This window comes from Monodon monoceros, unplaced genomic scaffold, assembly GCF_005190385.1.
Source record: "Monodon monoceros isolate NGI ecotype Baffin Bay Population unplaced genomic scaffold, NGI_Narwhal_1 Super_Scaffold_9, whole genome shotgun sequence".
NCBI classification, from domain to species: Eukaryota; Metazoa; Chordata; class Mammalia; order Artiodactyla; family Monodontidae; genus Monodon; species Monodon monoceros.
Window position 1 is genome coordinate 42827416 of NW_021703786.1, and position 22598 is coordinate 42850013.

Below are 22598 nucleotides of genomic sequence, written 5' to 3' on the forward strand. Positions count from 1 at the left end.
GGTAGCCAAAGGCTTAGGGAGATTGGAATGTTCGAGCGGATTTGTCCCGTAAGACCTGCTCACTTACTGCAGGAGGGTCCAGAGGACACGCCCATCACCACGACTGTGAGAATATACGAGGGGAGCCTAGCATCCTTGAATTGCTCTGTGCTTGTTCATCTCTGATGGTGAGAAGTTACAGTGGAATCTGCTGCCAGTGAGCTGGGATCCTTCAATACAAGAGGGATCATTGGATCTTGGAGTGGCAGGGACCAAATGTTGGCCCTTAACTGCTGAAGACAAGGTGGGTGTGATGACCATAATGGACAGTGGAGACAAATATGCGATCGGAAGAGTCTGAGTCACAGAGACCTGTGGTGCTGGCAGGGGATCACGGTGTGCCAGAGGAGAAAGCGATGCGCAGTCTACAAAATGCTTACTTGACCTGTATAAGCAGAGGAGTTTTAGGCTGAGTGAACAGAAGTCTAAGTTGAATCACCAAAATAAAGAGTCATGGCTCCCTAATCAATTCCCCAGCTTGAGCCGGTTTACAGAATCAGAACCCCTTGAATGAAGGGAAGACCACCTTCCTTTCATTCCTATTGAGGAAAGACCCCAGTACACTGCCAAAAGTGTATACTGTTAATCTTTCTCCTAGCCTTCCCCCAAAGGCACCTACAGCCTTTCACCAATGACTACATTGGAGAAAGATAAATAATCAGACTTTTGGGAAATTACTGGACACCAGCTCAGAATGACACTAATTCCAGGAGACCCAAAATGTCCCTGTGGTCCACGAGTCAGGTTAGGGGCTTATGGAGGTCAGATGGTCAATGGAGTTTTAGTTCAGGTACATCTCACAGTGGGTCCAGTGCATCTCTGAACCCATCCTGTGATTATTTCACCCAGTCTGAAAAGCAAAATTAGAATAGATCTACTCAGCAGCTGGCAGAATTCCCACCTTGGTTCCCTAACCTTGCAAGCCTGGGGTAATGTTCTCAGGAGTCTGTCTATGCTCTAAATCAGCTTTTAAACTATGGTGCTATCTCTCCCATAGCCAAGATTCATGGGTCCAGGAATCAAGAGGTGGAAATGGCAGTGGTACCACTCACTCCTACCCCTACTGATCCGCTAGCAAAAGTTTTGCTTCCTGTTCCCATGACCTTACGCTCTGCTGGTCTAGAGGTCTGAGTTCCAAAGGCAGGAGTGCTTCCACCAGGAGATACAATAGTGACTCTGTTAAACTGGAAGTTAAGAGTATTCCCACTCGGCCACTTTGAGACCCTCATGCCGCTGAGTTGACAGGCAGAGTCAGGCGTTGTTGTACTGGCGAGGGTGGCTGATCTTGACTCCCAAGGGGAAATCGGACTCTACCCCACAGCAGAGATGAGGAAGAGTTTGATGCTGGAATACAGGAGATCGTTTAGGGTCTCAGTACCACCCTGCCCTGTGGAAAACTACAATCCAATTCAGGCAGCACCCGTCCTTTCAGGGATGCAGGTTTGGATCACCTCACCTGGCAAAGAACCATGACTAGAAGGTGCCTGCTGAGGAAATATGGAAAGAATAGTGGAATAAGGTAGTTATAAATACCAGCTACAATCACATGACCAGTGAAGCCCATCACTGTTATGAAGGACTATCATTGTTGTAAGTATTTCTTCCTAACTTTGTTATGAATACGTCTCTGTATGTGCATGTAGCAAACATTTTTATTTTCTTCTCTTTTCCCCTTATCATCTAATACAGATATACTAATAGTAGTTCACTTTATATCATATTATTTAAGTTATAGGATAGCAAGAAGACTGAACATCACCCAGGGACCTTGCACCCTCTTCTGTAGAAAGGGTAAGCGTATTTTTTGTTGTACACAGGATCGTTGTACCATGTAAGCTTGTGTGGTGCCAGATGGGTAGAGAGTTGGGTTGGGTAAAGAGTGACATTACATCAGGGTTACGGTTTGGAAACCACACCAACAAGGAAGAGGGGCAAGAAAATGATTTCAGTGATTGACCATGGATTTTAAGCAGGCTCTGAAGGAAGCAAGAACAGGAGAAGAGTGAGTAACAGTGAGAAGATGGTAAGATCAATGGCTGGAAGGTTCCACTGGATCCAAGAGCGTTTGGCACCCGGGCTTTGCTCCTGGCCAGTAACCTCACCGTTGTCGTCATTCACACATTAGATTCCCCTTATTTCCATTCTAAAGAGGAAAGCATAAGTTAACATTCAAATAATAAATAAGATGATTTTACATAGCGATAAATGCAAGCAATCAAATAAAGCAGGGTACGGGCACAGAGAGTCGGGGCAGAGGTGAGGGCTATCTAACCTTGCTGGTCACGAAGACTCAGCTCAGGCACTTGCTCTGCAATCACCGTCCTTTGCCAGGTTCCTCCCCCTCTTAAACGAGCCCCAATCCCACCCTTGCCAGCTAACTGTGCTTCCTTCTTCCCTGGGAAGCATCACCTAGCAATAAGCTCCTCCGTGTTTCCTGACCTCTGCCTCCGAATGTTTTCTCTTTTGCTCCAGCCAGGCCACATTTCTGTCTCCGCAAGCGAGAGACCTCTCTCCTCGTAAAGGACGACCTCTCTGGCTTGCTCCTTACCCAGCATGTTTGATCTCCTCCTACTGTCCTGCATTCAGACAACACAGATCTTCCCGTGTGGAAAAGAATATTCTCTTGAACTTTGGTGCTTTGCTCGGGAACACTCAGAAGGGGACCCCAACCCTGAGTCTCCTCACCTGGGAAACACTGAGAGTTGATGTGGGCGCCCACCAGAAATTCACATGTTGAAACCCGCATCGCCAATGGGACAGAATTTGGAGGTGGCCTTTGGGCGGTAACTAGGGTTACAGGTGGTCATGAGGGTGGGGTCCCCGGAGTGGAAGAGGAAGAGGCACACTACCTCTCTCTTCCATGTGAGGACACAGTGGGAAGGCGGCTGTTACCAGCCAGGAGTCAGCTTCCACCAGACACCGTATCTGCTGGCACCTTGATCTTGGACTTCCCAGCCTCCAGAACTGAGAGGAATAACTGTTCGAAGTCCCCCAATCTAAAGTACTTTTGTTAGCGGCTCCAACTCACTAAGATATAGTCCCTGCAACTCTCATCTTCCTCCACAAGGCAGCTTTCTCTCTGGCCTTCCTCTTTCTTCCTTTCATTCTTGGCTGTGTATCTAAGTGACTTTTCTCTTTTTGCTTTTCTTTACTTCCAGACTTCTAGTTACAGGTCTTCTTCCAAGTTCCCTCAGAACGCATCTCACATTTGTTCTTCCAGCTGTAGTCCTACTGTCCCCATGAGAGTCCATGCCCTTACCACCCAAGACTAAAAATCTTTAACAGTCTTCTGACTCCAGAATCACCTCCTGCTAATCCATCCTGCATAGATGAATCTTTCTAAAATACCATTTGGGTCCTTTCCTGCTCGAAATCATTTGTGCCTCGCCCACGAAATTCCAGACTAAGGAGTTTGGACTTTGACCTGGAGACAAATCTCTGCAAACATGGCTTCAACCTATCTTTTTAGATTTGTTTCCCATCATACCCCTCAAGGACCCTTCTGTCATTGTCTGACCTGCCTTCCACCATCTCCAGACATCTCCTGAACGCAGCATCGCTGTCTGCCTCATCACATCTTACCCATCTTGTGGCCAGTGACTTTCCCAGCCAAGGAGCACCGCCTCCTGCCTCACAATAACTAGAGGACTTGCGGGCTCTGAGTGCAGTACAGCAACTTTTGCATAATCATCCCATAATTTTAGAGCAAAAAAAAAAAAAAAAAAAAGACCCTCACACTCATATGTAAGATCAAGGACAGGGCTAGATGATTGCCCACACCAAGAGGGAGTCAGAAACTTGCTGCAAACCAAACAGGGATAAGCAGGCCAAAACTGTTTTAATGCTTTCCTAGCACCCCTTGCCTCACACAGACTAGCTCCTGAAGTCTGTATCTTTCATTCCAACAATGCACTAAGCACTGCTCTGTACTGGAGATGTAGCAATAAACAATGGAGAGCCCTGCCCTCACAGAGCTAACATTCTCCAGGAGGGAGACAGACATTAAGCAAAATAAATGGAATATCTAGAATTTGGGGTGTACGTGCTATGGAAGAAGGAAAGGAAGTGAGGGTGGGGGGCTGTTGCAATTTTGAAGAGTGGTGAGGGGCAATGTGGGGGTGCAGACAGGAAGGAAGGAGGTGAGGGGGGAGCTCTGCAGGCATCTGGGGTCAGAGAACGGCAGGCGAGGGAGACAGGTCTAAGGTGGGAGGCTTCCTGGAATGTGCCGTGGACAGCAAGGAGGTCAGTGTGGCTAAGCTGAGAGGCCAGGTGGGGAAAGAGTAGGGGACAAGGTTAGAGATATTTGGAGACACCACCGGAAGTGCGGTTACAAGGGCCTGAGTGAGATGGGACACCACTGGAGGTCTCTGAGCTGAGGACTGAGTGACACGACAGAGATTGTTAACAGCATCCCTCTGCCACTCTGCAGAGTAAGCTACAGAAGGGCAGGCGCGGGGGGATCAGCTAGGAGCCATGGCAACAACCAGAGATGAGATGATGGTGGCATGGACCATGATGGGAGCAGTGGAGGTGGAAAGAAGTGGTCGGTTTCTGGACTTATCCTGAAGATCACGGCCAACACTTTTGCTGGTGAATTCAATGTGGAGAATGAGAGAAAGGGTTTAAAGGCAACTGGAAGGTTGGCTGAGCAAACATAAGAATGGGGTTGCTCTGAAGTAAGAAAGTCTGCTGGAGGAGCAGGATGGGAGAAGATAAGGAGCCTGTTTTTGTTTTTGTTTTTGCGGTACGCGGGCCTCTCACTGCTGTGGCCTCTCCCGTTGCTCCGCGGCATGTGGGATCTTCCCGGACCAGGGCACGAACCCACGTCCCCTGCATTGGCAGGCGGACTCTCAACCACTGCGCCACCAGGGAAGCCCAGGAGCCTGTTTTCAACAAGAACATGAGATGCCTCACGGGCTTTCAAGTGGAAAGGTTGTGTAAGAAGTTAGATGAATGAGCCTGAAGTCCAGGGGGAAGATCTAGGTGGAAATATAAAGTTGAGAGTTAACCACTTACAGGGAATACTTCAAGTTTGAAATTGGATGAGCTCACCAAGGGAGTATGTGTGTGTGTGTGTCCTTATCCTTGTGTATCAGTAAGTTTCTTGAAAGCAATGCCCATTGCCTGTATTTTGTAAGAACTGTGTATGTATCAGGGCATGGGATGTATTAAACAATATCTGTTAATCTATTCCTTTTTAAGCACAGATCTCAACGAAGTAAAAAGTACAACACAAATTCATCAGCCAAGAACTTGAGAAGGGTAGGCTGATTTTCAACTCTGCACAGACATACAAGGAGGAGCAGTAAATTTAGCCATGCTTGGAACCTAGTAGGCTTGTAACAAAAGCTGATTTTTTTTCAAGTGATTTGTTAATGAATTGGGGAATAAAAAGACTCTAGTCTTTAGATTACCAGTTACTTGCATGACTATGAGCAAATCACTTTCCTCTCCGGGCTTCTGTTTCCCCGAATGCAAAAATGAGAGAATGAAACTAGATGACCCTTAACTCTCCCTCTCAGACTAGAATCTCTACTTAACGTTGCTGGGAACTTGTTTGTTTTTCAGCTATATGGCTCCCCCAAGTGGTCGACGGAATGAATGCAACTTGCGTTTTAGGCCGTGATTATTAATAATTGAGCTCCACCGGTGAAACACTGCGGTCACCATTTTGGATGCATTTTTTCTCATTAAATTTTCACCAAAACACTGAGAGGCAGTTACTGCTTTTATTTCTAGCTCATAGATTAGGAAATTGAGACACAGGACTCAAGGTGGCAACAGTGATGATCCAAGATTCAAACCCAGGCGTTCTTAGTCTAAGAGAGGAAAAACTCTCCAATTCATTCTGTCAGGCAAAAGTAACCTGATTAAAAAAAAAAAAAAGTCTCAGAGGAATGGAAAAGTACAGGATTATGGATTATGGATGTGAAAATTTTAAACACAACTGTGATTATTCTAGTAATTAAGGGATGGTTTAAAGGATGGTTGAATATTAGTAAAATTCCCCACAGTAATAGATTAAATAAGAAAAATCATATACTGATCTGAGCAGATGCAAACAAATCATCTGATACACTTTAACCTCATTCACTAAAAACAAAACAAACTCTTCATAATTTAAGGTAAAAGGAAACTTCCTCACTTGATGAAAGGATATCTACTAAAACAAAACAAACAAAACAGGGCAAACATCATGCTAAATGGGGAAATGTTAGCTCCACTCTCATTAAGATAACGAATAAGACAAACATGGCTTTTATCCCCCTTCTATTTACTGTGGGATTAGAGGTCACAGCCAGAATAATAAGATGATAAAAACGAAATTAAGGTTTAAGGAAAAAAAGAAGGAAATGAGACATTAATTATTTGCAGACGATATAACCACTTAAACAGAAAACCCAAAACAAACTATAGGCCACTTATCAGAGAAAAAAAGGGGAGTTTAGCAATGTGATGGATGTAAGATTCACATATCAAAATTCAATTAATTTCTATATACCAGTAAAAAATATAAAGAGTAGATCATATTGTAATACCAGATAAGATAAATTACCTAGTAATCATCTTACTAAAATGTGCTAGACCTCTACAGAAAACACGATTTTATTGAGGTATTAAAGAAGACTTAAATAAATGGAAAGATACATCATGTTTATGATAGGAGGGCATAAGACGGTAAACATGTCAATGCTTCCCCAATTGATTTACAGCAGTGGTTCTCAAAGTATGGTTCATGGGCCACCAGCATCAGCATCACCTGGGAACTCGTTAAAAATGCAAATTTTGAAGCCCCACCCAAGAATCAGAAACTCTAGGGGTGAGGCCCAGCAATTCCTGGTTTAACAATCCCTCCAGGTTATCCTGTTAAATGCTGAAGTTAGAGAACGACTGATCTATACATTCATTGCAATTCCAATGAAAAACCAGAATTTTCAAAGAACTTGATGAGATTATTCTAAAATCAGAGAGAAGAGATCAACGTCTGCCATAACATTAAGAAGGGCTCCACTGACCCCTCCCCAGCGAAACTGGTGAAAACAAAATTTTATTTTTTTATTATTATTATTTTTTTTGCGGTACACGGGCCTCTCACTGTTGTGGCCTCTCCCGTTGCGGAGCACAGGCTCCGGACACGCAGGCTCAGCGGCCATGGCTCACGGGCCCAGCCGCTCCCTGCCATGTGGGATCTTCCCGGACTGGGGCACGAACCTGTGTCCCCTGCATCGGCAGGCGGACACTCAACCACTGTGCCACCAGGGAAGCCCCAAAATTTTTAAAAAAATTTTAAGCCTCTGCTAATGGTCCTAAAGGCAAAGAACAAACAAACATCTATTCAAGAAAACCTACAAAAATTCAGTGAGAAAAGTCAGTCTGTGGTATTTGAATCAAGACCTGCTGGCTCTCCCCGTCTCAGTTCGACAAGGAGGAGTCTCCACTGCAGCCAAAACCACAGGCCCCTCTTCCCCGCTCCCAGATAGACGACTTTCTCCCCCAGAGGCGCTCGTGCTGCCTCCAGCTACCGGTGTCGGGAGGCCAAGTCCCAGGTGAGTCTGATCAAGATGGGTGGGCTCCCTTTCTCCATCCCCCGCTCAGGAAACAGAGGCTGCAGGCGCATGGGGCACTGAAAACATCTGCTCCCTGATGGCTCTGACTGTACTGGAGAGTCTGGCCAGGGAGATTAGACAAAGAAAAGAAACAACAGTCATGCCGGCGGAAAACGAGGAAGTGCAGCGAGATGTCTACTTGCAGGTGATTATGACCTTGTATACAGGAGACCCAAAGGAATCTACAAAAATCTATTAAAGCTAACACATGAGTGCAGCGAGGTTGCAGGATACAAGATCTCACCAAAACATCAACTGTCTTTCTACACACTTGCATTAACGATCTAAATATGAAATTAAGAAAACAATTCTGTTCACAATGGCATCAAAAATACTTAGGAACAAATTTAACAAAAGAAGTGCCAATCTTATATCCTGAAAACTATACAACATGGGTGAAAAACATTTAAGAAGAGCTAAATAAATGGAAAAATACCCTATGTTCATGGGTCGGAAGACGTAACACTGTTAACATGGTAAACTGACCCCCAAGCTGATCTACAGATTCAGCACAATCCCGGTAAGAATCCTAGCTGACCTCTTTGCAGAAACTGAAAGGCTGGTTCTGGGATCCATACAGAATCTCAAGTGATCCAGAAGAGTCAAACAATCCTGAAAAAGAAGAACAAAGTAGGACGACACATACTTCCCAGTTTCAAAACTTGCCACGAAGCAATGATAATCAAGGAGGGTGGTACTGGCACAAGACATATAGACATATAGGAAAGTGGAATAAAATTGAGAGTCCAGAAATAAACCTATATATCTATGGCAAACTGATTTTCAACAGTTTGGGTGCCAAGTCTATTCAGTGGGAGAAAGAATAGTCTTTTCAACAGGTGATGCCAGGACATCTGAAGAGCCACCCACAAAAGAATGAAGTTGGACTCTTACCTCCCACCATAAGTGATGATTATATGAAATGGGTCAAAAACCATTTGACCTATTTAAAAGTTAAAACCAGGGGCTTCCCTGGTGGCGCAGTGGTTGAGAGTCCGCCTGCCGATGCAGGGGACACGGGTTCGTGCCCCGGGCCGGGAAGATCCCACATGCTGCGGAGCGGCTGGGCCCGTGAGCCATGGCCGCTGAGCCTGCGCGTCCAGAGCCTGTGCTCCGCAACGGGAGAGGCCACAACAGTGAGAGGCCCGCGTACTGGAAAAAAAAAAAAAAAAAGTTAAAACCATAAAACTTTTAGGGGAAATAAAAAGATGTGGAGAAATTGAAATTCTCATGCATCGCCAGTGGGAATGTGAAATGGTGCAGCCGTTCTGGAAGACAGTCTGGCAGTTTCTCAAATGATTACACAGAGTTTGCCGTAAGACCCAGCAAATCCACTTGTAGGTATATGCATGAGAGAAATAGGAACATACATCCACACAAAAACTTACAGCAGCACTACTCATAACAGCCGGAAGGCAGAAAGAACACAAACATTCAGCAAATGAGTGGATAAACAAAATGTGGTAGACACATACAGTGGACTGTTATTCAGACATAAAGAGGAATAAAATACTGATACCGTGCTACTTTGGATGAACTTGGATAAACCCTGAAAACATGCTAAGAAGCCAGTCATAAAAGTCCACGTTATGTCATTCCACTCAAGTCGGGAATCTCCATAGAGACATAAAGTAGATTAGCAGTTGTTTAGGGCTGAGGCAGGGAGGGAGTTGGTTGGGGGTCATAGCTCAACGGTAGGGGTGTTTTTGTGGTGGTGAAAATGTTCTAAAATTGACTGCGGTGATGGTTGCACATATCTGTGAATATGCTAAAACTCACTGAATTGTACACTTTAAATGGATAAACAAAATGTGGTAGACTCATAAATGGAATATTATTCAGCCACAAAGAGGAATGAAGTACTGATTCCTCTTTGTATGGTATGAGAATTATAGCTCAATAGAGCTTTTTTTTTTTTTAATGTATATAGAGATGGAAAGGTCAAGAATAGGCAAGACTTCTGTTAAAAAAGAAGAGCAGAGGGGATATCAGATATCAGGGTTTAGGATGGAGCAGCAGTAAAGACAGTGTGGTATTGCTGAGGGAGAGACAAAGTGACCAATGGGAAAAAATTAAAAGCCTAAAATCCCATGCATGTTTGAAGCTTTTTTATATGATAGTGATCGAATGTCTGATCAGTATGGAAGGAACTGATTGTTTAATAAGTGCAACTGAAAAAAATGATTACCACATGGAAAAGTTGAAATTATATTTCTACCTCACACCATTTACAAAAATCAATTCCAAATGGAATTTATGCTTTATTGATTTATTTAAAAATCAATAAAGCATAACCTAATGAGAAACTGAGCAGAAACATGAATGAGGAAACCTATCTGGCTAATAAATGTGTATATAGGCATATCATCATTAGTGATTAGGGAAAGTCATATCAAGGTCACAGTGGGATACCCTTTAAACTTCTTCAACTGGAAAAAAATTAAGTCTGAAATACCAAATGTTGGGAAAGACGTAGAGTAAATTAGTGCAATTACTTGGAAAACAGTTTGGTATTGTCTCTTAAAGTTGAACATTCAATGCATGGTTTCTGATCCCACAATTTGACTCAAGCACCCAAAGGAAATTTTGTCACTTGTGAAGCAGGACACATGGACAAGAATATTCATAGTGGTACTGTTCACTCTAGAAAAATCTGGAAATAACCTAAATGCCCATGAATGGGAGAATAATCCATTTTTAATGCAATGGAATATTATACAGCAATTAAAATGCAATATGGATGTAATAGGATATTAAGAGGAAAAATCCTAAAATAGTATAGACAGCATGACTTTTTGATAAAATATAAGACCTAAACTCAAAAATATGCTTGATCTATCTACCTACCTACCTACCTACCTATGGAAGGAAAGAAGGGAGGAAGGAAGGAAGGAAGGAAGGGAGGGAGGGAGGAGGGAGGGAGAAAAAAAGATAAAATAGAGAGGAAAGCAAGTGAATGACCACCACGGGGATTCAGGAAGAGGATTAATTACCTTGTGTCAGGAAAAGAAGGAAAATGTGATAATAAGTAAACTGTGTGGTTAGATACAGGTTATTGTTAAGAGTTATGACTTATATTTTCACAAGTGTTCATTATATTCCTATTAGTTAATAACCAATCATCTAAATAAAAGTGAGGGGGGAAATAGTCACTAGCTAGGCAACTATATGCCCAGATAAAACTCGTGGTTTTTATTGCTAAGAGGAAGGAAAGGAGAATAGATTCTGGGTGGGTGGGGTGGGGGAAGAAGGAAGAACAGTCTCCACGCACCACTCACTTTATTACTTCAGTCTCTACATTGTTCAATTAGAAAAGTTTTATTTGATCGTTTTCCCTTCTTAATAGACTTAATAGTCTCTTACTCCTGGGCCCATATTTTCAAGCTTCCCGCTTGATTTAACACATTAAACATTTATTTTATATTCTCCATCTGATATGTCCCTGTTACTGCTTGTGGTCTCTGCTGGTTCTCATTCAGCATCTTGTTTGTGTCTTTGTGATTTTTGACTGTGAGCTCTTCATTTTCCTTTGAGCCTTACCTGTGGTAATCCTTTGAACCTGAGTTGAAGGAGAGTTCCTCCAAAGATGATTTTGATTTGCTTCTGCCAATCACCTGGGGACGATAATAACCTAGGTCCGTTTAAACTCCCTGCTTGGGTTTTTTGGACCACAGAGGTAGTGTGAATTCAAACCATGCACCCACATGGAAGTTGACTTGTGGGTATGGATTCTTGGAGATTTTAAAAATTTTCCTGCGTCCAGTGCCAAGACGAAGGCAAGTATGTTTCCATTCCATCTTCCACCACTTGGCAGATTTCTTTGTCCACTTTATACTTTGTACATAGCCCTTTGAAGTCCCAGCCTTCCTGGAGGATTTCCTAGTAGATATTCCACATGCGGCAGGCACCACACCTTACTTCCTAAGCCCTGAACCCTGCATAATTTTAAACACAAAAGTTCAAGGTTACCAAGGTTCAGCAGAAACTCTCAGCATCACACTGTCAGCACTTGGTTAGACAACTTTCAAAAGGCCCTCACATCTTCAGGAACAAAAGTTGCTCATAGCAAGTTCTTAACACTTTTTTCTGTCCTCAACTGAAGCAACTCTTCATGCTTTGAGAACAGATTTACTTTCTAGAAACAGAAGAAAGCAGGTTGGGTTGGGATAAAGAGCTCCCACTTCTTCTCTTTATGGGGGTGCTTCGGACATTCCTTACTTTTGTGCCAACTGGGGAAAGCATTTTAAAATACCTAATTTTATTTTGTAATTAACAGTGTAGTTATTCCAGTTAGGAGTACTGTTAATGGTATTGAAGCTGTCAGAAACAGACGTCACTAATACACGTCAATGACAGTTGACTACTTCTGTTCACACAGGACCTAAGACTGGGTTGCTAACGATTGACTGTGTGGTGCGCCAGCTACAGTCCATGTTCACTTCCTTGCTTTTAGCAGAAATATGCCATGGACATGTAAATCCAATTCACTTCGCGCTGTTCTAGGAAAAAATCATCTAGGTTCAACAGGACGAAATGCTATCTTCAGGTGTGAAAAAATCAGGCTTACATGTTCTTTTGAACTGAAAAGCACCATCACTGTGGGACGGCCACACTGACTATACCATTGGGCCACCAAGATGGCTAAGACTGACCTCAAATAACTCACAAACGAGTAAGGAAAGAGACAACTAACGAAGCATGATTAAATGCTGCACAGAGATATGGTTTTCTTTTTTTTTTAAAGTGATTAGAGCTCAGAGGACAGAATTGGGAAAGGCTTCCCAGAGGGTGTGGCATTTAACCCAGCTCTTAAAGAATAAGCAGGTGCTTTCAAAAGACAAGTGAAGAAAAGAATTACAGATGGAAGGGACAAGCTTAGGCACCAAGAAGGCATAACAGAGCAGAGCAGGGCAGAGCAGAGCAGAGCAGGTTCGGTAGACAATGAAAGGTGGTGAATGGCACACAGATTCTGTACAGAAACCTTAATCACTCAAGCCGGAAAACAACTTTCTTCCAGGCTCCCACCCCACCCCTTTCTTCCCCTCATCAGGAGCCAGGCAGCTAATTCCACCCCGAGCTGTCGCTTAAATCCTCTCCTGTCCATTCAACTACTTCACCTCCCCCAACTTTTGCCTAGAATATTCCAAGTTTCTTAATTGGTCTTAGATCTCCCCACTTCCATTCCAGCGTAGTCACTGAAATGATTTTTCCAAAGTACAAAACACATCAAACCACTTGCTTGCTTAAAATCTCATCTGGTTCTCCAGCACTTATGAGATAAAGTCCTTCCTTGCTTGGCATAATGTACAGTTCCCTATGTGATTATGACCTTAAGCGACTTACCTAACTATTTAAGACTGGTACCCTGTAAGACTGAGGAAACAATGCCCTTTCGACCTCAAAGAGTTGTCTTCATATTAAATCAGTAAGTGCTATGAAGTCCTATTTCACAGTTCTCCAGCAAAATGTATATGTAGAGAGAAATTTCACACGCAGATAGAAATTTGACTCATTAGACATTATGATGACTCAGTTTTGACTTTGCTATACATGGACTGACAATTTTAAACAGCAGAATCACGTTTTACATTTAAGAAATATAAATACACTTTGGCATATCATCAGAAAAAATCTGCTATTGTGTATATTGAGTTATTAACCCATATGATGATTTCAAGGTTTGAGATGACAATTCCTGGATATTCATTTACCTGAAAGATGCAGAAGACCAAACAATACATCACTTTAGTCTGTAGTAAATCCCCAGAAGATAATGGAAGCTGATGTTTCACAGACTATAGACATTCTTTACACTACATGGTCTAATACCAACTTTCCACGACGCCTGTCTTACAGTGGACCCTCAGAAGGAAGCCACCCATTGCTGAATGGATCTTCCCTCAAACCAGTTAACAAGGTATTTAAGGGGGCCAACAAGGTCAAGACCAACGGTTTTTAGGTTCTTTACCCCTTGCATTTCAAGTAACAAGCACAGATGCTGTGGATGTGACTGGAGCATACACCTCTGGCTAAGAGCTGGGGACACAAGGCACCTCTGCACCTCTAAGACGGGCAGCCAGCATCTGGCCACTTTCAAGACTTCATGCATCCCCAATCTATCCTCCTGCAGCTAAGACAGATGGATGGAATCAAGAAGTGAAAGGGCATTTTAATACTAAAAGAGCCACCTCAAGTCCTTTTCCTGCTTCAGTGACTGCCACATTACGTCATCATGTTGATGGGGACCTCAAGCCTTCTACACTGAATTCTCAGATGTTGCGCTTAAGAATTAGGACCTAGAGTTCTCTGGTTAGTTCTAAGTAACTACCTTCTACACAGCTGCCTTCACAGGGGCCACTAGGACTTTAAGACAGCAAAGCAGGCCTTGGTAAGGCTTGTGAGTGGAGTTATCCCCATAGTTCAATCTCCCAGCGCTCAGCTCAACCCGTTCTTGATGGCCGTGTTTTAATTAATGTAATTTCTTATGGTGAGTGTTGGATGTGAATCTCAGCTCTCCTCCCTACTCTGTTATCAGAGCCAGAACTTCACTTCTCTGAGCCTTGTTTTTTTCTAATCTCTAAAACGGGCCTCTACCACCTGCTTCAGAAGGCTACAGTCAGGATAAGCTGAGGTTAGCAAACATAGGTAGTGTCCACGAAGCACTGAGTACATGGTCCACCTACGACACTCTGTCTTGCGCACAGCTGGTGCTCAGCTGGGATCTGGAAACTCCACGGGGTCTCCGCTCCCCAGCAGATAAGGCTCAGCCAGAGGGGTCAGGATGCTTCTGGCCACACCCTTCCTTGGACAATGCTCGATACCTACCACACCTGCTTCTGTAATGGTGTTGTTGCCTCCGAGATCAGGTTAGCAGCAGGCACAGGAAAAGGGTAAGGTGCTGGATTAGTTAGTCTATGTTCAATGAGTCAGGATGTCATCAACGAGCGACAGGTGGGAGCACAACAGGTCAGTTCTGGGGCTGGAGCTCCAGATTCTTCTCTGTGGTAGTTCCCAGGCCTCTATGGCTTTTTGCTAATTTCCACTGTCCTCCATCCATAAACCTCCCGGGTCTGACCTCTGCAGGGCTTTGACCCACCAATCTCCCCCCACCCCTCCTCTCTCGAGTAGCCGTGAATGAATGCATGAGCTGACATCTGATGCCTACCCAGCAGCCACAGGACTGGAAGCAGAAAGCAGGGCTGGCAGCCAGATGTCGGGCCGAGGCAGGCCGCGTTCTTACAGGCTGTCTCTCCACCATGACACGGCACCCTCCTCCTTCAGCAGTAAGAAATGCTGGGTCAGGCCAGGGCAACCAACAAAGAAACAAATCTGAACTGACCCCATCATCACGCCTGCTCAAACAGAAAGCAAAGCTTTTTTCCAAGAAGAATAAGCAGAGAAACGGCAGCCAGAAGACAGGGCGAGAAAAAGAAAGAAGCCGTACACACTTCCAGAAGAAGAGAATTTTCCCCCATGTGAAATGCACAGATAATTTAATGCAATTGACTTGGAACTGGAAAATTCCAATGGAACTGACCCTCTCAGGGTCTGACTTCAGAAAATCAAATTACAAAGTCATCATCACATCCTAGATTTATTACAACTGACCTGCAGGCAAAAGGATAGAACTATTACATAAACACTTCGATTCCATGTATATATCTTAAATAGAGGAAGAATTCAAACAAGAATACAGGATAAAATATTCCAAGCTCCAAGAAGCAGTTATGTTACTGAGCTCCATTTTTACAGACAAATAAGGCAATATCCCTGCACATTAGCTTTTTGATAATTTTTATACATTTTTCTATGGTACAAGAGAAAAATAACCAGAGCTCACAATGTACAGTTCTTATACTATTTTCACAGTTTGTGAACACTATACACCCTTTTGTTTTAATAAAGATACACTGTAATAAACTCCTTGCCCTTAAGTTTATAGTTTATAATAATCTATGATTAATACACTAAAATTGCCTTTTTATGTGGTCATCCACACAACAGAACGGTCAGATTAGCTCCTGGACAGTCAGAATTGCTTCTATCTCCATTGGTATATGGCAAAGTGACCCCATGCTGAGCCACACAGGAGGCTGACAGCAGAGATGCAGATTCCTCTGGAGTCCCCGGGAACGGTGGAGGATGATGGCTTGGTGTGGTCAGAGGCAGACACTGCAGGGCCTCCTGTAGAGCACTGGGAAGCCTGGGCTTCAGGTGCCATGGGGGAGAAAACAGGAAAACCAGGCAAGTGGACCAAAGCGATAAACCACGGGTGAATTCTGAAATTTACAGGGATGTAACTGTAAACAGCACCATTCTCCCTTTATTGTTGAGAAGTGTTTGTGACCGTCACCTGGGAGGAGACACAGCAACACCTACCACTGTTTGGTTCCGTCGCAGCCCCATCTGCGTCTCAGACCATGGCAGCTTTCTACTCCAGTGTGCGTGAGCCACTCACAGTGCTGCCTGACCGACTGTCACACAAACGCTCGGGGCCAGGGAGGCCAGAGTGAAACCACGGAGACCCGGCCCATGGGTAAGGGAGGAAGGACAGCAGAAGATGGCAGATTTAAATGGCCTCTTAGAACTATTCTGGGGTTCTTCGGGGGTTTTTTGGTTTTTGTGTTTTTGTAGACTCCCAATTCCAAGAAATGGTGGTGACCTGCTAGAGATTCTCGCAGGTGATGATCTCACCTAAGAGACTGCCATTTCCCATCCTCCTCTGGTCAAGCGGTTTTCTCTAGAAAAGATGCTCCTTCATTACCTACCACATCAGCTGGGCCCCACGCTTCTCAGCCTTTTAAACAGTAGAGCATGTGAGAGACTGGGGGCTAAAAATCCTTGGTAAGGAACATCCTTGGTAATTATAAATGTTTCTGATACAGGAGAAAAAGGCGAAATATTGGATTAAGCAGAAGTCACATAGTGGCCATAGACCACACAGGTGGGTAAAGAGATGCAGAAGCTGAAGACCTGGGCCAGTGATGTCGAACAACTGAGATTTGGTCTTTTGCTGCCTAGAAGAAATCTTTATCTAATCAATCAAGGCACATTGCTACCAGCTACTTCTCCCTGTTAGTGAGTTATGATGGCTGAAGTATCAGGCTTGGGACCAAGGGGAAATATACAGCTGCTACAAGTTGTTCCATAAGATTCTAGGATTAAAAACAGCTGTAAACTTTGCCCTCCGTACTTTTTTCTTCTTCCAGTCCAGGTGGTCTGTGGCAGGTGGAACATCCAGTTGGCAGCACACCGAATTCTGAGAATGAAATTCTTAGGATCAGCACCTTCTCTGACAAGTGGCAGACTCCTGAGTCTCCCCAGTGAAGAGCAGAGGGCTGGGGAAGGAGAAAAGAACACGTTCTGTCCTGTCTCAATCTTTTAACGTTCACCTCTCTGAACGCAACGTGGTTTTTGGTAAAGATAAATTCCCTCTGATTTAACATGATATCTCAAACAGGGAAGGAATTTGGCTAAGTACATCCATCCCCAGACATCGACGGTGGCTGTAAAGCAACAGAATGTCACATCAGTAAATCTATTGCACTTGGTGAAGACAGTAAATCCCTCCTCCGTCTCCCAGCTCCAGAAGGCAATGCGTCTCGTTGGCTGTGCCCGCTCTTCTCACTCCAGCCCGAGTCTGTGTTCAGACACAGCGCATCCATCACCGCATCCTTCCAGTATTTGGAAGTCTGACAAAACACCATTCCAGTAGCTGCATCTCCAGGTTTCGAGTCTAGAAATGAATTTAAGATGTGATCTAATCACGGTCAACAAATTGATCATACTAACTTCCACATTTCATGAATACGTCCATCACGAAAGAGCAGGATGAGGTCTCTCTGACCGGCACTAACACTGCGTGATCGCTCAGGTATTACAGGGATGCACGTTCTAGGTGACGAGAGTATACAGACATGATGGAAACGAACACCAATCTTATTGCACATGGTGTCTGGGCGAGCAATAAAAACACTGTGGTACGGGATGAAGATTCTTTACGTCTTGCTTCCTCTCAGCCCTTTTGCCTAGAGTCTGACGTAGCAGTGATGTCAGTCGACATACATGGGAGAGCTGGGAGTAGCTGGCATTTGATCCAGGATTTTACAAACATAGCATGCGACCTCGACAGCGCGCTCTTCATACATCAAAATAAAGGGATGTTTCTGCAAGAATATTGAAAAACAGAAAAAGAAAAGAAAAATGATCAATATTCGCATCAGAGCTCACACGGAACTTTTCCCAGTTTCGACACAGCACAGAACTGCAGGCTCCAGCCAGGTCGAGCTGTAAATGACTGTAGCAAGGCAAGCACAGTCTGCACTCCACGCAGACGTGTTAATGGGTGTGAGCCGCTGAGATACGATGCACGGTGTCAGGCTCTGGAGGAACCGCCCTGGCTGTGAGGTCTGCAAGCTTATCTGTGTACCAGGACGGCACATTCCTCAGCACAAAGCATAGCTGGAGCCTCCGCCGCCATCTGAGAGCCAAGAAGAACTGCATGAATCACGGTCGCTATTCCTCGTGGGACACAGGCATAAACTCCAACCTCCCATATCTCCCCACATGTAGCAGAAGGACCTTACAAAAAGGTTTCAGTTTCGACCCTTCTGACCCCCACTCCAAGAGGCACAATGGAAACTTCTCCCCTGAGCTTGTGCGCTGTGCTCTCCAAAGCCTATGGCTCTGTACCTGCCTTGCAAACTCACTTTTTCGTCCTCCACCCCCAGCGATATTTTTCTTTCATAGCTTTGCTAAGTACACTAACCAAATACGTTTAGTCAGTGCTGGGGTTGACTGGAGTTCTACCTAACATCCTTGGAGAACCAGAAGCTAGTGTGACAAGTGGGTCTTTTCCTAAAATATTCCCACATTATTAGGTCACAGGACTTTCTTCACTGCCAAGACCAAGGCCAGATCCGGTAGACTGCTTAAAAAGTCCGAGTTCCATGGAAGGGTGAGAACTTTCAAAGAAATGAGAATTGGCCATACGATGTCAGTTTGTGTGAGAGCTTTTAATAAAGGCAGGATGAGCACAGTAAATTCCTATGGCCGTGTTATACACACAGACCACGCAGTGGAAACGGCTCCTCAAAGTGAATGTTCAAGCTCCTTCAGGTAGTTTTTATAACATGTGAAGGCCAAAATTTTCCATGAGTATCTAGCTAGTAAATTAGTAGGAAAACTAGACCTACACATTTTCTCTTCCCAAATCTCTTTGCTTTAAAACATTCTTTAACAACACTCATTAAGGTCAATCAGTCTAGGACAGAGAGGCCGGCTGCTGCTTAGTGGACAGCATGCTGGAGGGCTCAGGAGTGAGGAGACAGCTCCAACTCCCCAAGTCTCAGACTCACCAGAAGTTCTTTATACTTTGGCCTTTTGGATTCATCCTTGGTAAGGCTAAAATAACACAAAAATTAACATCGTTAAAATGGACACACAGTTACCCAAGTACTTTTATTTTCACGAACAAAGTATTACAATCAAATAAGTAGTTTTTTTTTCCCTTCAGATACAAAGTCACAAAGCAGACAACCTGCCAAACATAAAAAACACACAAAAAATTAGGCAATCTACAATCTAAGGATTTACCCTTAAGATGTTCAATGTAGGAGCATTAGTGAAAAATTAGAAACAAGTTAACTGGTGAAAATTGGATAAATCATGGCATAGCTACATGTTAGAATACTATGTAGTTAAATGTATGAATGCATGTGTAAGTATAAGATTGTAAGTGTATACGCCTGTGTGCCTGTGTGTTTCTAAATACATACGGCCACTACCCTAAGAGAAACTTGTAATCCAGCGAGTCTGGGAGATAAGCTACATATGAATTTTATAAACTTATCCTTAGAACTAAAACACTTTTGCACTCTGTATCTTAGTTCTGTGTTCTTTGTTCCAAAAGTTTACGGTAGTACAACTTCATAAGGACTATATTGATATATTAAACACCTCTGCCCTCCTGACATTTTCCCCTTGAATTCTACCCTAATTAATGCGCCAGAAGTGCTTTCATTTTGTTTGTATTTTCCTGATCTATCTTGGACCATACCTTAATCACCACTCTCCTCCAACCTCAATTACATTCACTTTTTTAGTACCAGACGTGAATCTGGGCAATACAGGTCCCCTATATCTAAACTCAGTGCTGTTCTTCACAGCTGCACCTTCTGTAGTGGACACCTCACCGTGCTACACAGATGCCTTCTTTAGGAATGAAGGACTTACTCCTCCGCTGCCGGGAGGGCTGCCAGCAGGCAGCCCTCGGCTGTGGCTTCTAAGGGATGGCATCAGTTGAAGACAGCCACCTTGGCCTTCTGGCGCCAGCCTGTATCTAATGACTGATCCACAAAGGGGCATAAAAGTCCAAGACCCTCCTCCCATACGAGTCAACCTTGGAGGGCCAGCCCAGCTTCACAGCTTCCTCCAGGGCTGGTGGAGGCTTTGGCTGAGGCTGCATTGCAGCCCAACTCCCCTTTCTGCCTAGCCCTGCTTTCCCTCCCTTTGCTGTTTGTTGATCCAAAGATCACTACCTACCACTTAACCAACTTCCTGTACATTTTTACTGTCCCCAAAGCCTGCTTTCCAGGGAACCAACCTGCAACACCCTTTTGCTGGGCTTACTTTTCTTCTTGGTCAAATATATCTTTTCAAAACAATCTATGAATGGTAAACTCTTAGGCTTTCCCTTCCTGGAAAAAAAAAAATCTATACTTCCTCCTTATTTTGAATGATAATTGAGTGCCCATGTATAAAACTTTAGGATGAGGTTGACAATTATTTTTCCTCAGCACTCTGGAGCTATGACTCCACTGTTTTCTGGCAACTAGTGTTGCTGATGACCAGTCTGCTGTCAGTCTGATTCATTCATTCTTGCAGGTACTCTAAGTTCTCTTCCTGCCAACTCTTACTTTATCATTGTTCTGCAATTTTGCTTCAGTGAATTTTCGTATAAATTTACCTTTATTTATCCTACGTGATACAGAGACTTTAACTGAAATCTGAGCACCTATCCTAGCTCAATTCTCAAATCTTTTCCACTATTATCTCCTTAAATATTGCTTCTCCACTTTCAGAGCTGTTTTTCATTTCCATTATATACATCTTAGAATTACTCATTCTCTTCTCACTGATTTTTAACTATTTTCTTTCGTACATATTAGTCTACATCATGCTGGGGAAACCCTTCAAGTCCATCTTCCAGTTCCGCAACTCTGTCTTCAAGTGTTTTCAGTCCAGAGTACATCACATCTGTTGTATCTTTGTATCAATAGCTATGTTTTTTCATTCCCAAGCCTTCTAATTAATTAGTTTTCATAGCTAACTGTTTCATTTCTGTTTACTTCTTCCTCAGTTTTAATGAAACTTACACCTTTACTTCCTTGGGCATCTTAAATATACTTATTTTAAGCGTATTTTAGACTATTCCATAATCTCATCTCCATTAAAAGCAGCTTTATGTTCTAGTCTGTTGCTTTTCTTTCTTTTTATTTTAAATTAATTGGAGTATAGTTGCTTTATAATGTTGTGTTAGTTTCTACTGTAAAGCAAAGTAAACCAGCTATATGTATATATTTATGCCCTCTTTTTTGGATTTCCTTCCCATTTAGGTCACCACAGAGCACTGGGTAGAGTTCCTTGAGCTATACAGTAGGTTTTCATTTGTTGCTTTTCTTAGCATTAGACTTCATGCTTCTTCATCATTTTTTCATTATTACCCTCCCTTCCCATGAAAGTTAAATACTGCATATCTGCTACAAACCATTATACTATGCAAGATTTTCTGGCTCTCCAGAACAAATTTTTGTCCCTTGGGGGTGACAGCACTCCACTAAGAACGCACGTTCTAAACAAGTTTTCAACAAGAAGTAATGATTGGATAGACATGCATCATAAAAAAAATACAGCTGTGACAAAAAGAAGGAAAATGGCTTGGAACAAGGTGATATTGGATTATGAGGAAACCAAATAGGAATCCGAATGATCCAGGTTAGATACTAGAAAATGCTCAGGGATAGAAGAAGGGAGAATGGACAAATGTGGAGAGCTGATACGAGCATATCACAAAAACAGATAATACTTCAACCGCAGACCTTAATGATCTGGAATGAGATGGAACTACGTACCTACTCAGGGAAAACAACGTGAGATTCAAGTCTATAACCATTATTTATGGGAGAGAACTTGCACCACGGGACACAGAAATAAAAAGTAAATATAAATAAATAAATAAATAAATAAGTATATATATATATATATATATATATATATATATATATATATATATATAACAAAACCAACAGAGATCAGGAATTAAGAAGAAAGCAATCCTGGTGGAGTGTTCCCAGGTGATTATTTTAGACATTATGCTCTATGACTCACACAGATTCTTTTAACCAAATATTTCATTAAAGTGGAATATATAAAATGATCACATTTTGCAATTATATACTGTATATATGTGTGCAAATTGGTAAAAGTAGATGGTTTTTTAAAAGGAAAAAGCAGCCAATTTGCGTCATCCTTATGGCCCTCTTCTATCTAAAAATCTTGAGGTATTCTTCTCCCCTCTGAAAACCAACACAAAAGTAGAATTTGGTTAGAGAAGATGAAAGGGACTTGAAAACTGGAGCCAAACAAATGTTTTCTACATATTCAAAAAGAGGGCAATGCTAGACCGTGAAACATTAAGTCTTAGTCTTATAGGACCTAAAAGAGTAGAGAGAAACAGCATTCCTAGAAAGAAAAAATTAAGAAAAAGAAAAGCATTTTCAAGAATGAAAATATACAAAATGCTCTGGCTTTTTGCTCATAAATATATCTTACTTTTAAATCATGTTGGATAAACAGAATAATTATCAAAAATATTCAAATGATAACAAAACAGGTTTTATTTAAAATTTAGATAACAAGGCACGACTGTCCTGTTGCCATATCAGTGTACAT

The 22598-nt window shown here is 42.9% G+C and overlaps 1 protein-coding gene across 2 annotated transcripts in view; it reads right to left on the bottom strand.

The window, feature by feature from the left end:
• Window positions 1-15120: 15120 nt before the first annotated feature.
• MAP2K4 (mitogen-activated protein kinase kinase 4) overlaps window positions 15121-22598 on the bottom strand; it is a 105056-nt gene continuing 97578 nt past the window's right edge. Inside the window, exons 10-11 of one of the 2 annotated variants that reach the window (XM_029211284.1) lie at window positions 19004-19049; window positions 15121-17812 (exon numbers count right to left, since the gene is read on the bottom strand). In XM_029211284.1, coding sequence (XP_029067117.1) covers window positions 17699-17812; window positions 19004-19049 — 160 coding nt within the window. In that variant the 3' untranslated portion in view covers window positions 15121-17698. The remainder of the gene's footprint in view (window positions 17813-19003; window positions 19050-22598) is intronic. The other variant, XM_029211285.1, reaches the window with a different exon arrangement.